This window comes from Colias croceus, chromosome 2 (genome assembly GCF_905220415.1).
Source record: "Colias croceus chromosome 2, ilColCroc2.1".
In the NCBI taxonomy this organism is placed as follows: domain Eukaryota; kingdom Metazoa; phylum Arthropoda; class Insecta; order Lepidoptera; family Pieridae; genus Colias; species Colias croceus.
In genome coordinates, this window is record NC_059538.1 from 12,342,660 (window position 1) to 12,355,035 (window position 12,376).

Consider the following 12,376-nt stretch of genomic DNA (forward strand, 5'->3'; position numbering starts at 1 on the left):
TAAAAGGTTCATTTGGTGCATTGTGAGCAAGCTATGGGAATTGGCGATACGTTTTATTTATTAAATACTTAAGTAGAGCACCGTTTGTGATGAAATAAAATAAATAACAAGTAGTATCCTGAAGATGAAAATGTTCATATTGTTACTAAAAAAGTTCAAAGTGACAAATTTCGAATTGTTACGGTAGTTTTTATGCATTCAAGCTTAGGAGTCATAATTGTATACCTAGTTATAACTGTTATTTGTAAATCATTAAATGGCGTCATTTTATTTATTCCAATAAATTTTTCTCACTCAAAATGAATTCAAAGAAACCTGTCAAGGTAATCTATCAAGCCTTTTATACGCTAACGCTCGAGGGTGCTATAATAAATCCTTACTTAGACATTTCCACACTAAAAAGTAAAAACCTAACCCTCTTTTGTACAGTCGGTAACACCGCTCCTACCTTGCACCCGGTATAAATAAAACGTTGCGGTTATAGTCTCCCGTGTGCAAATTACACCAGCTAATTTATTGCATTTGCGAGTTATAGATGTCGGCCATGTTTGTTATTAATTTGTGCAATTAGGGACGATATATTAGAACTAATTGCGAATAACGTGAACGTGTTAAACAAGGGTTCTATCGGCTTTGCTCGACACCTTTTAATAAATTTATTTCTCGTTACAAGACCCGTAAATTTTTATTTTTCTCACCATCTAAAATATATCTATACTAAAACACATAATTGAAGTGAGCTTCTTTATCGAGGTTGAAAAAAATTTAGTGTAACATTTTTTCTTTACGCGTAGTATTTTTCCGTTACGCGTCATCTTTTTCTTATTCCTACCACGAGTGATTCGACGTATTTCTGTAAAGTTGCATAAAGTAAATTATTTTTTGAAAAATAAGGTCATAAAGAAGTTTCACTTCTTACGTGTGTACACTAGTACACGCACATATTTTTTTAAATTAAGTCAACCAAAAAAGACGCATTTATACCTATACTAGACTCGGATATAATTCGGATTTGTAATATTCCTAAGCGTGCAGGATATATCGTGTTTTGTACAAGGAACGGTCTATAATTTCAAAATGTTTTCGTAAAATCAAATACAAGAATCACATTATGTAAATGAGTGCTAATGCATACATAAAATAATAAAGAGAAAAGTCCCTAAGTCCAAGTAAATATAAAGGCGAGTATCCATTGTGAGCTAGACGAATGCGGTTTAGTGATTTTCGTCAAAAAATAAAACCGGCCAAGTTCGAGATGGACTCGCGCACTTTTAATGATAATGTGAAAGTTTGACGAGAAAACATGAACAAAATTTTAATGTTTAAAACACATCAATCCAATAATTATATTCTTCAATTCAATCATGGCATTAGAATCATGGCGTTGTATCAACTATGTTTGATACTAGAATTAAATAATAATATGTATTTCACCAGATTATCTGATACTACCTAATAATTAAGAAAATCGTTTAGCGCCACCACTAAACAAAATGAAAGCTTATAGCTTCGCAACCACTGGACATCAAACTTAACAGGTGCTTTAAAATTATGCGGTCCAACAATCTTAATTACATTTACACTAGCCAGTAATTAATTCGCGATATAATCTCGGCCCGCTTGCTTCCAAGATTCACGAATTTACATTTCAAATATAATTTCAGAAGTTTAACTAGATCTGTAAATTTTAATGAAAAATCACGGTCCTTTTCAGGAATGCCTTTTGCTGTTTACCATATTCGTGTTTAATGTTGTATACGATTTGGGAAAAGGAGGGTTATGTTTTTGGAGTTTATGTAGGTATGTATTTGTATAAGTATTTTTTGTTTTATTTTTGAAGTGAAAACTTCTTTAGCGGCGTTGAGCACTTTTTCTGTAATGAGTATAAAATCTTAAACTCGCGTCAGGACACGTGACCTGCCCCCCTAGCCAAGTGGCTTTCTGTTAGCGTAGCGTTCAATAGAATAGACTACGAATGTATGAGATTGACGTAAGCTGTAGATATATCTACAGCTTACGCCAATCTCCGCCTCCTTGGTACAGTGGTTGACGCGTGAGCGTAGAACCGAGGGGTCCTGGGTTCGATTCCCGGTGGAGATTAAGAAAAAAAAAATGTCTCGGTCTGGTAGGACACAGAAGGCTGATCACCTACTTGTCCCTAAAAAAAATCGATCAGTGAAACAGATGTATGCATAATGTATCTGCCCCTTACCCCACTACGGGGACACGGAACTTCACTTCACTCACACGTCAATCTCATACATTGGTAGTCTATTCTATTGGAAGATCTAAAGCTTACGTGGCTAGGGGGGCTGATCGAAAAAGTGGAGAGAACTCAAAGTTAATAATCAAGTTTTCACTTCTGCCGGCACTCCCGGAGTGCAACCCGTCTTTTTTTTTTGTAGGCTCTGTAGTGTTAATGGCATACTTACTTAAGGTCCTATGGCCCCTATGTGGGGCAGAGGGCGTCCACAGTGCGCCGCCATCGCGTTCGGTCTTGGGCTACGCTCTTCAGCTCCGGCCACGTCAAACCAATCGCCCTAGCCTCCGCTGCCACGGAACGACGCCAGGATTGTCTAGGACGGCCACGCTTTCTTTTTCCTTGCGGAGTCCACTCCAGGGCTTGCCTGGATATATGTAAGGTGTCCCTTCTAAGAGTGTCACCAATCCATGTCCATTTACGGCGTAAGATTTGGAGGAAAATCGGTGTCTCGTGGCAGCGTTCAAATAGTTGGTCATTGGAGATCTTTTCAGGCCAGTGAATTCTCAGAATTTGTCGGAGGCAGCGGTTGACAAAGACCTGAATCTTCTGCGAGATATCTTTGGTGACTCTCCACGTTTCACTCCCATATAAGAGGACACTCTTAACGTTGGAGCGAAATATTTTAAATTTCACTCCACGTGTTAGCACTTCCGACTGCCATATGGGACGTAGCTGCGCGAAGGTTGCCCTAGCTTTGGCGATTCTCGAAGTGATGTCCTCTTCGGTACCTCCAGCATTGGACACAACACTGCCAAGATACGTGAATTGCTGGACACGCTTTATTTGCTCTGGTCCCAGCGTCAGCGGTTGCTGATTTGTTCCCTCAGTGCGCATTTCCTGGGTCTTCAGGATATTAATTTTGAGTCCACACAGCTAATGGCATAATGGAGTTTAAATTGAGATGTAGGTAGATATATAAATAAAATAAATAAATTTAGTTAGATATCGTTTGACAGAGGAACGTCCGGTGTATCAATTCGTTGGATCGATGTAAATCGTTTGTTAACATTGTTCCTTAATTTAATAACATCTGTATTGTTTTCAGTAAGGGTCGGTTGCACTACTAGGTAACAGATAACGTCATTTTTATGGACACATAATCAACAGAAATGTCTCCCAAAGTTATTATAGTTACTCCCGATGTTTTTCTAACTTCACATCTCAGCATTGTCCAAACTCTAATCGAATTCCCAATCGTTGTCACGGACGAATGCAATCAAAAATAAAACAGCCAATATAAGCTACAACTAGTGCATGCACACCCAGAGGAAATACGGATAAGAGCTTATTGCATCTTGGCCTAACTGTTTCAGGGGCAGAATAACAATTTTTGAACATTTATTTGTTGGAAATAAAGAGAATTTAAAGCAATTTGCTCTTGAAGGAAGTGTAGAAAACTGCAACTATTTTTTTCGAAGAAGTACTAGAAGACTTCAATGTATACCTAAGTTATTATGAGTTTGTTTGTTTGAACGCGCTAATCTCAAAAACTACTGGTACGATTTGAAAAATTCTTTCGGTGTTGGATAGCCCATTTATCTATATATCATCACGCTAAGACCAACAGAATAAGATATTGTTATTTTGCAATCCATGACTGAAGAACGGACTACAAAAACAAGGGAATACTAACTTTAGTATTCCCTTGTTTTTGTAGTTCCAAATTACAATTGGACTTCCAAAGCATCGCATTTACGTTTACGCTTGTATTTTTTATTATTCTCGTGTACCTAAAGCATTAACATATTCTATTATTTTTATAATAATATTCTATTAGCCATTTCTTTTACTACCTACAAACCTTGTAAAAGAATGTAAAACAAAGAGCACATTACCACTGAATGGCTTTTCCACCGCGTTGGCCGTTGCAATATTCACTTCTTAACCGACTTGTTTGTTAAGTGCAGGGAATCGAATTACGTATACAACTTTACTGAATGAAGTAATTATAATATATAGAACGTTTTTATTATTATTTAATTAACTAGCTGCAGGTCCTGACTCCGCCGATTATACTTTTTCGTTAGCTTATATTTCAAATTTCTAAAATCTCAGTGCCTACAACCGGTTGTCTGGAAGAAATCTCTATTCAGCGATAAAGCTTGTATCCTAGGTTAAGTCTAAAGTAATTGTAATTTATCTAGAGCAATAAAGCATAAATAAATAAATATTAACACTAAATGGAGATAAATACAGTTAACTAAAAATCAATAAAATTCTTTCAACCGATGTTTAGTTACATTTTCAGTTTTAATTACAACATAAAAATTGTACATATTTATAAATAAAAAATATACCTAGTATTTAAATCCATATCATAATAGAATAATGCAACGTTTTTAAAAGCAAATAAATAATATATTTCAACGTAATTGGCAAGTGATTACACGGTAACCAATAAGAGGACGGGATACCTAATCCCTTACCTACAATAAGACAGTTTATGAGGGATTAAAATGTAGGTAAATTAATTATTTCATCAACAAATGAGACTTGAAAGCAGAGTAACGAAATTGTCTGTTTATTGTCCAAAGGTATTAAATTAATGAAAATCGCTTTATTGTGCACGTGAAAACATAGAAATACACACTTATAATAGATTTTCAAGAGAGCAAACAAGTTTATGTGAAGAATATAATATCTTAAAATGTATTAGTTATTAGAACAAAAGCTACGAGTGAGTTCAAATAAATATTAAAAATAAAAATGATGAATACTCTTATAATATTTAGTTTGGAATTTCACAGAAAACTGGAAAAGAAGTATAGACAGCTAGGTACGTTCCACAAATAAAAGAATAAATTACAAAGCATTCGTATCAAATTCATAGCTGAATATTCTTCTAATGAAATCGACATTCCTTTGGTCCTTTGACAAAAAATCCGAGAGCTTTTGTATACTGATCCATCTATTTATTATACAAGTTCTGGAACCTTCTAGAATTTGCGACGAAAAGATCAACCTCGTTAACCTTGAACCGTAGAACAATACGCAAATGTATGCAAAGACACGGAGGAATTAAATACAGAATCTTTGTTCTGAACTAGACAAAAATCAACACACATTTTTCAGTATAATACAAGTTGCCATTGTTTGAGCGAGACAATTCAGTTGAAGGTGAAGCGTTTAGGCTTGAATAGGTTATGTCTGTGAATTACAGGGTGATATCGAGGTGATAAAGTATTGGTATAATATCGAAGTTAAGAGTAAAATCTGCTTAGGTACTAGATCATATGAAAAATGCTGATGGTAAAACTATTTGTACAATTTTGTAGTTATTTGGTATGCTTGTTCCAATTGCATCGCCTATAATTTAAACAGACTATAACTGAATGTAGCCAACTATAGTAGTACCTAAGTTTAATAAGAATTTTCATGTTTGTTGTTAGGAAGGACGTGACCGTGATTGTTTAAAATCAGGCAGAGCACATCACCTATTCCTGCTGTCATTTTATAATGGACTTCCAGTATCAGTTCTGAAATATATTCTTATTCAGCTTTTCCTCTTGCAATCTAAGTGTCCTTCTAGCTTTCTACTTTCTGAAGAATAAATCAGATAAAGAAGGACCTATATCTTTCTGCATTAACATGCTTAGTTACAAGCGATATCACCGCACAGTGTGTATAACCGCAAACGCAGACAGGGCAGCCCCCAGAGAAATATATCTGAGTGGAGAGTGCCCGTCAACCGTGAAGACGTATAATGATATCCGTCAACATTACCGCTGAAATATCGCACGTGTATGCTTTGTTGATTAAAAATGTACAAGTGGTTTGGGCAGTTTGGATTTTACTGTTAATTAGTATCGGTTGTCGGCTTGGTTGCACGGCAAGAGAACAAAATACACATATAGAAATTAAAGACTTTTTAACGGATTTTAAACGCGATTTAATCATTATATTATTTTCCCGACGTTTCGAACACTTTACAGCGAGCGTGGTCACGGGGAGAGTCTCCCCGTGACCACGCGCGTTTACATACTGTTTATATTTTGTGAAGTTCTAAAAACTAGCCTCATCAAATTATGGGGTTCAATAGGTCATTAGTTGTTTGCTTTGTGAAAATAATTATATTATTCAAATTAAAAAAGTTATATTTTTGAATAAACATTGTTCTCTAAGGGAAAATAAAACAATTGAGTTTTCAGTCAACCTAAGAACTTAATACATCTTTATAAATAAATTTCTGGACTGTCTGCAGAACTTGGCACACATTAATTAGATCTCATTTCTTTTTTGGCAAATTAAGTCAACGATTGAACTCGGCTCCAATTTTTACATTTATGTTTTTGGTGGGATTATTCTGTAATTACACCATTTATACTACATAGCATGCTATATAGAGGTAGTTATATAGGTATTAAACATCGCACACATCAACACAAATGTTACACAACACAATACAAATGTTACAAGCATTCATTCAAAACCTTACAAAATCACATCACAGGCTTCAATTCCAGACGCTTTGCCCAATTGGCGAACATTCTCTAAAATCCCGACCCTTACAAGCACTTAGTCCAATTTGCATTGTATTCATTTGGCTCAGTCCATCCTCTAACAACTACGAATGCAAATTGTATGCAAGCAACGTCTGAAGGTGTAATAACAAGAACAGTTATAAGAACTTCGTCAGATGGACGGCTGAGTTAGGAACTGAGCGTACTAATGGTTTGCGAATTGGTTTCGAAATGTACCTATTTAATTAGATCGTTTATATATCAGTATTTGTTTTTTTTAATTGTATATTAATTGTGTGCAGGTTGAATAGCTTATGCGGACGACTTAATTTGAGAAGTATCCGGGTATAAAGAAGCCTACGTGCTAAATCTGACCACTATCTCTTAAATAAAATTTTGGGTGCATCAGATCAGTTTCATTTGTGTCAAAGAGTAACGAACATTCATCCGATATTATATGTCTAAAATGGGTTTCAATGTGTTGAAAAAAGAGCGGATCATATTGTATCTACAAAAATGTAGAATGTTCCATTCGAGACAGAAAGAAGCATACATAGGTACACAATCTAGTATAACAATCGAGTAAGCAATCAGTAGGGGAGTTTAGAAGTTCTTATCTTGGAGCGTGTAGAAACTCACTCAAAGTTGCTTCAACGTTGCTCTTTTAGGGGCTCCTGTATAAGTTATACATAATATTATCTTACAGTACTAAATTATCGCTAATACATTGAATTTGATACTCTCTCAGAATACATTTTGGCCCATTATTGAAAACTTATTGAGCATTTTAACTATTGAAATGTTGAGTGTTCAAATTTAACAGAAAAATAGGATATTGGTTTGTTGATTTTGTTATATTACACTGGTCAACAATGATTTTGTTGCCCTGGATGTGAAAGTGGTTTCGAATAATTTAATGCATATTATATATAGAACTATTAATAGTTTTGGTAGATTGGCTCTAGTTTTTTTTTTATCCTAATTTTCTTACTAGACTCTAAAACGCAGCATGAAATAGATGGTATATTTGTTTTACATCATTTATGTATTTAATTAATTCAAATGGATATAAAAATAGAGAAAAATCATTAAAACTTATGAAATAGTACAAGGAAATAGATTTTATAAGCTTCTCTTCTTAGTTAATTTTGGGACAATAGTTTTCTTATGGACCATCAGTAATCTGCCATCATGTGACGATCCCATATACCCTGATACCATTATTCCATAATTTTTACTTCTTTTTCGATGTGTTCTTCCTGTTTCTCACAGAAATTCCGCAGATTTACTGGATATCTATCCAGGAGACTGTGGGCAAAGTGTAGCTTTATGCTCGTATTTGCTCATAAAATAATGAAGTTTTTTAAACAACTGTTGTGCCATTTCTTTATAATTTGGTGTTTTAAATTAATCTTAAATTAATTAATACTATATCTCTCCATTATTTACATTCAGCATCAGTTATTAAATTTTGTTAAATTTTCATTTTTTATCAATTGTCGACACGCCCGTCCTGTAGGGCCATCGGGTATTCTTCTTATACTTCTAGATTCCCTCAAAGGCCTAAATTTTCATCATCATCATCATCATCAGCCCATATACGTTCCCACTGCTGGGACACGGGCCTCCTATGAGGGTACAGGCCATAATCCACCGCGCTGGCCAAGTGCGTGTTGGCGGATGACACATGTCGTCGAACTTTTTAATTCTTCGACATGTCGGTTTCCTCACGATGTTTTCCTTCACCGTGAGCAGTGGTGCGATGTAACAACATGCGCAGATAAATTGAAAAATCAATTTATTTCCCGCGCGCTCGCCTGGTCTCGAACCCCGGACTTATCGATTCGAAGTCCGAGGTCTCACCACTGAGCCACCACTGCTCAAAAATTTTCATATTTATTAATTATTCCTAATGAATTTGCTTTGTCTAATTCTATTAATAAAAACATCAAGGGAATTTCGTATACCTATCCACTTTGCTGACCAAGTGCTACTGGGTTTCTTTAACTCAATACAAACCGAACATTGTTGTTCATAAAAATGTTTTTTTACAGAAACCATTTATTATTCTGATATTCTACAGTCAGTTTTATAGAATAGGGTTATGTCTGAGCGAATAAATGTGCAGAAAACGTAATTCACCTAAAAATAAACACTTGTTAGTAACCCGTACTCTGAAGGGCCGTAAGAAATTTTTATATATATGAAAATCCAAATTAAAAAAAAACTAGAGCCAATTAAATAATTTTAATGATTACATTCGCAAACTGGGTACTTGAAATATATAAATCTGTAGAAATATCCAGGGCAACAAAAAAAAATTGTTTTTTTGTTGAGCTGTGTTATCTTTGTTTAAAAATAAGTTTCGTTCTTACGATTTCGAATGCTTTTACAAAAACTACTAAAGTCATTTAAATAATGTATGAGAGATTGACGTCAGTGTAAAATTGGCTAGTATCAATCAGGGACACTATCACCACGATTAAACCAGCTCTAATTATTTTAAATCTAAATCTTTATCCCACTTGTTAACAGGCTAAATCCGCACTGCAATGTTGGGCACAATAAATCTTTTACGGCGAATAAATTGGGCCAAACCACGCCTTGTCAATGTTACCATGTTGCATTTTTGATCAGAGCCGCCGAATGTTTTCTATATTTTCGGCTTTCCATTTTCACGATATTTCTGTTTGTATGAAAGAGAATTAATTCCTCGAATACGAGGTAAAATATTATATTTATATGGAAAGAGATAATTATTTTTACATAGGTAGGTACGTACGAAAATTGCTTAAAAATATAAGCAAGTTTTCTGAAAACAAACGAAAGGCCACAATTTTTTGTGAATTTGAATAAAAATTAGCTTTTTGCCGAATTACATACTGAACCAATTTTCATGAAATTTGGTATGTAAATAGATAGGACATAGGCTACTTTTTATCCTGGGAAAATTACGCAATCCCGGAAATCCCATGGGAACGGGAACTATGCGGGTTTTTCTTTGACTGCGCGGGCGAAGCCGCGGGCGGACACCTAGTATTGAATAAACATAATAGACGTACAAGGCATGAAATGCTCGTAACATTTTCTGAATTTCTCATATAGGTATTATATTTCCTTTCGCTTCTGTATAGAAATCGGGTATTATGAAAATTCTAATAAGAGCCTTCTAAACTACAATATGTCACATTACATTCTCATTGTATTATTTTGTACGAAACATTCTATTTCTTTTGTGTTCATTCCACGTTCTTGATATTTATATTATTATATTATTCATATTACATTATTTATTCTTTGTCTAGACTCATGAATATACATATTTTCGGAAGTTAAATTATATTTTGATTATAATATAGCTTATGTTTCGTTCAATAACTTTTGTAGGTAGGTATTTCTTTTTATTATTTTTATCATTTTTATGGAGTGGGTTTCTTAAATTAGTTTTCTTAAGAAGCCATATTCAAGAGGGATTGAATGTTTATGTTCATAATTTGTCAACAACGGACCGGACCAGTAATCGGACCAGTAGTGAGATTAGCGCGTTTAAACAAACAAACAAACTCTTCAGCTTTATTATATTAGTATAGATATGAAGTACTGACCTATAAAATACCCTTTATTAAGTAACATTAACGAGTAAAACAGCTATAAATAAACCAAAAGAATATTAAACCCAAAATCCTGTAAAATTCCATTGTTAGATGGATTAACCATATCCAGGGGAAAGAATGAAAAATCCCCCAATTAATATCGACCGCTTCGTAACAATAAAACAAACGATAACTTGGCGACGATAAATCATGCTATTGACAAAGGAATTGTGGCAGGTGCGAGGGGAAAATTGGACAAATAAATGAATAGGTAAATAAAATGCGTGGTGACTTGTGAGCGCTAGGAAAGTTTCGGTTAAGGAATTGTTACGTAAATCTATGTGTATCAATGCCATAATACGCAATTAAAAAAAATAGAAAATTATTACTATCTAATAAATAAACTAACTAATAATAATTTATAAAAAAATTAAAAATGGAAAGCTAGATGTAGTGAGTGGCCGAATTGGTGTGTTCGTTTTTTTTTTTTATATCAAAAGATGTTAAGATGAATATTCCCCTGTGTTTTTGGATTTTATAAAATCATTCTTTTGAAATTTTTCGTAGATTCGTACATTAAACTTATTGTAATTTGAAAGCGGGCGCCTCGTCGCTAATGACGTGACGGTATTGCCTTGATGCGACCTTGAAATTTTCTCAACGCATCTAAAGAAGTTTCTCATAAAAAAACTTTCATACCACAACTTCAACTGATTTCGGTCCTTTTCATTAATATTATACAAGTTATATTTAACATTTAGAAAACAACGCTTGGACAAAACCGTGCATATTAGTTGCGAATAGTCAACAACCATTTTCAGGCAACTTTCCTTTGCGCGAACGGGTTAAAGTCACGTCCTATCGCACAAAGCATTTTTACGCTAAAACTCTGGAATAAAATTACTCCGGAACGTGGTTACGAAGTTGGGCTGTGTAATCGTTGGACGGTTTTGTGTCTAAAGTTGTGGTGTAATATCCGTATGTGCAGGTATGCTTTGTGTGATCGAGTTAAAAATGACTGAAAAGTTGTTGACGAAAATTGATGTTTAACCTGTTTTCCCAAACAACTAGACATTGGTTGGTAAATCTTAACAGTATGTGGTTTTGTTACATAATTTGTACCTACTTACAAATTTCTTCTTATTTTAGGTCTATGTAAATATATTTCTTAGTTACGAATTATGATGTGTTTTCTTTTATTTATAATTTTTTATTCATTAGGATAAGATACAAAAACTTGTTTCACTGTTACAGTATTAAATATGCAAATGAAATAAAATTACACGCAAGGGCGTTTATTTTGTGTTCTATTTCTAAAATAAACACACGCAAAAACAATAACGCTCCAAAAACGTTACCTTTTACACGGTGTAAACATGAAATCTTGTCCGAGCGTCCTGTTTATTTATTTACAACCCCTAAAACGGAGTGCATTGCAGCCCTACTAACATAACATTCGAAACCTAACCTTGTCGCTTGGAAATAAGATTCAAAATTGCATGTTACATGTGTGTGGCTAACTTCATTATTTACGTTCAGCGGAGTCGATAAATTCGTGAAGTTGGCTTCTTATAGCCACAGATATGTATTATTATTGACGTGGCCACAATCACTGCGCATATATCTTGGACGTGACTTGAAGAATTAGTGAATGGGGACATACTGAAGCTCGTTTTGGGCGATTACGCTTCTTTATCTTCATAAATGGATTTGGGAATGACGTTCTAGAATGTTCTTTGTGTGACGTTAGACGTAATCTAGTGGACAGAATTGGGACTCAAGAGGGATTGTCTTTGTAATTTTTATATCACATATTTTTAGTCTGTTATTTATAAATAAATATATATTTCTGACTTCTGTCAATAAATAAAAATAACTATCGAGTTTCTCGTTCATTATTCTTAGTAGAAGCCACTATAGTTCTGTGGTAGAAGCGACCTTCCGAATTAGAAAATTAATGACTTATTAAAAAATTGGTTGTTTGTAAAGTCGGTTTACTGACAATAGTTGAACGTGACAACTTAGGCCGATTGTGCTTCTTTGTCGCTCGTTCCGCGCTC

At 34.4% G+C, this 12,376-nt stretch overlaps 1 protein-coding gene across 1 annotated transcript; it reads right to left on the reverse strand.

Annotated features, from left to right (window-relative positions):
- Positions 1-2,449: 2,449 nt before the first annotated feature.
- On the reverse strand, positions 2,450-3,097 carry LOC123700870. Its single transcript, XM_045648234.1, has one exon. It carries the CDS (start codon positions 3,095-3,097, stop codon positions 2,450-2,452), a length of 648 nt encoding a protein of 215 aa, XP_045504190.1.
- Between the last annotated feature and the right edge of the window lie 9,279 nt (positions 3,098-12,376).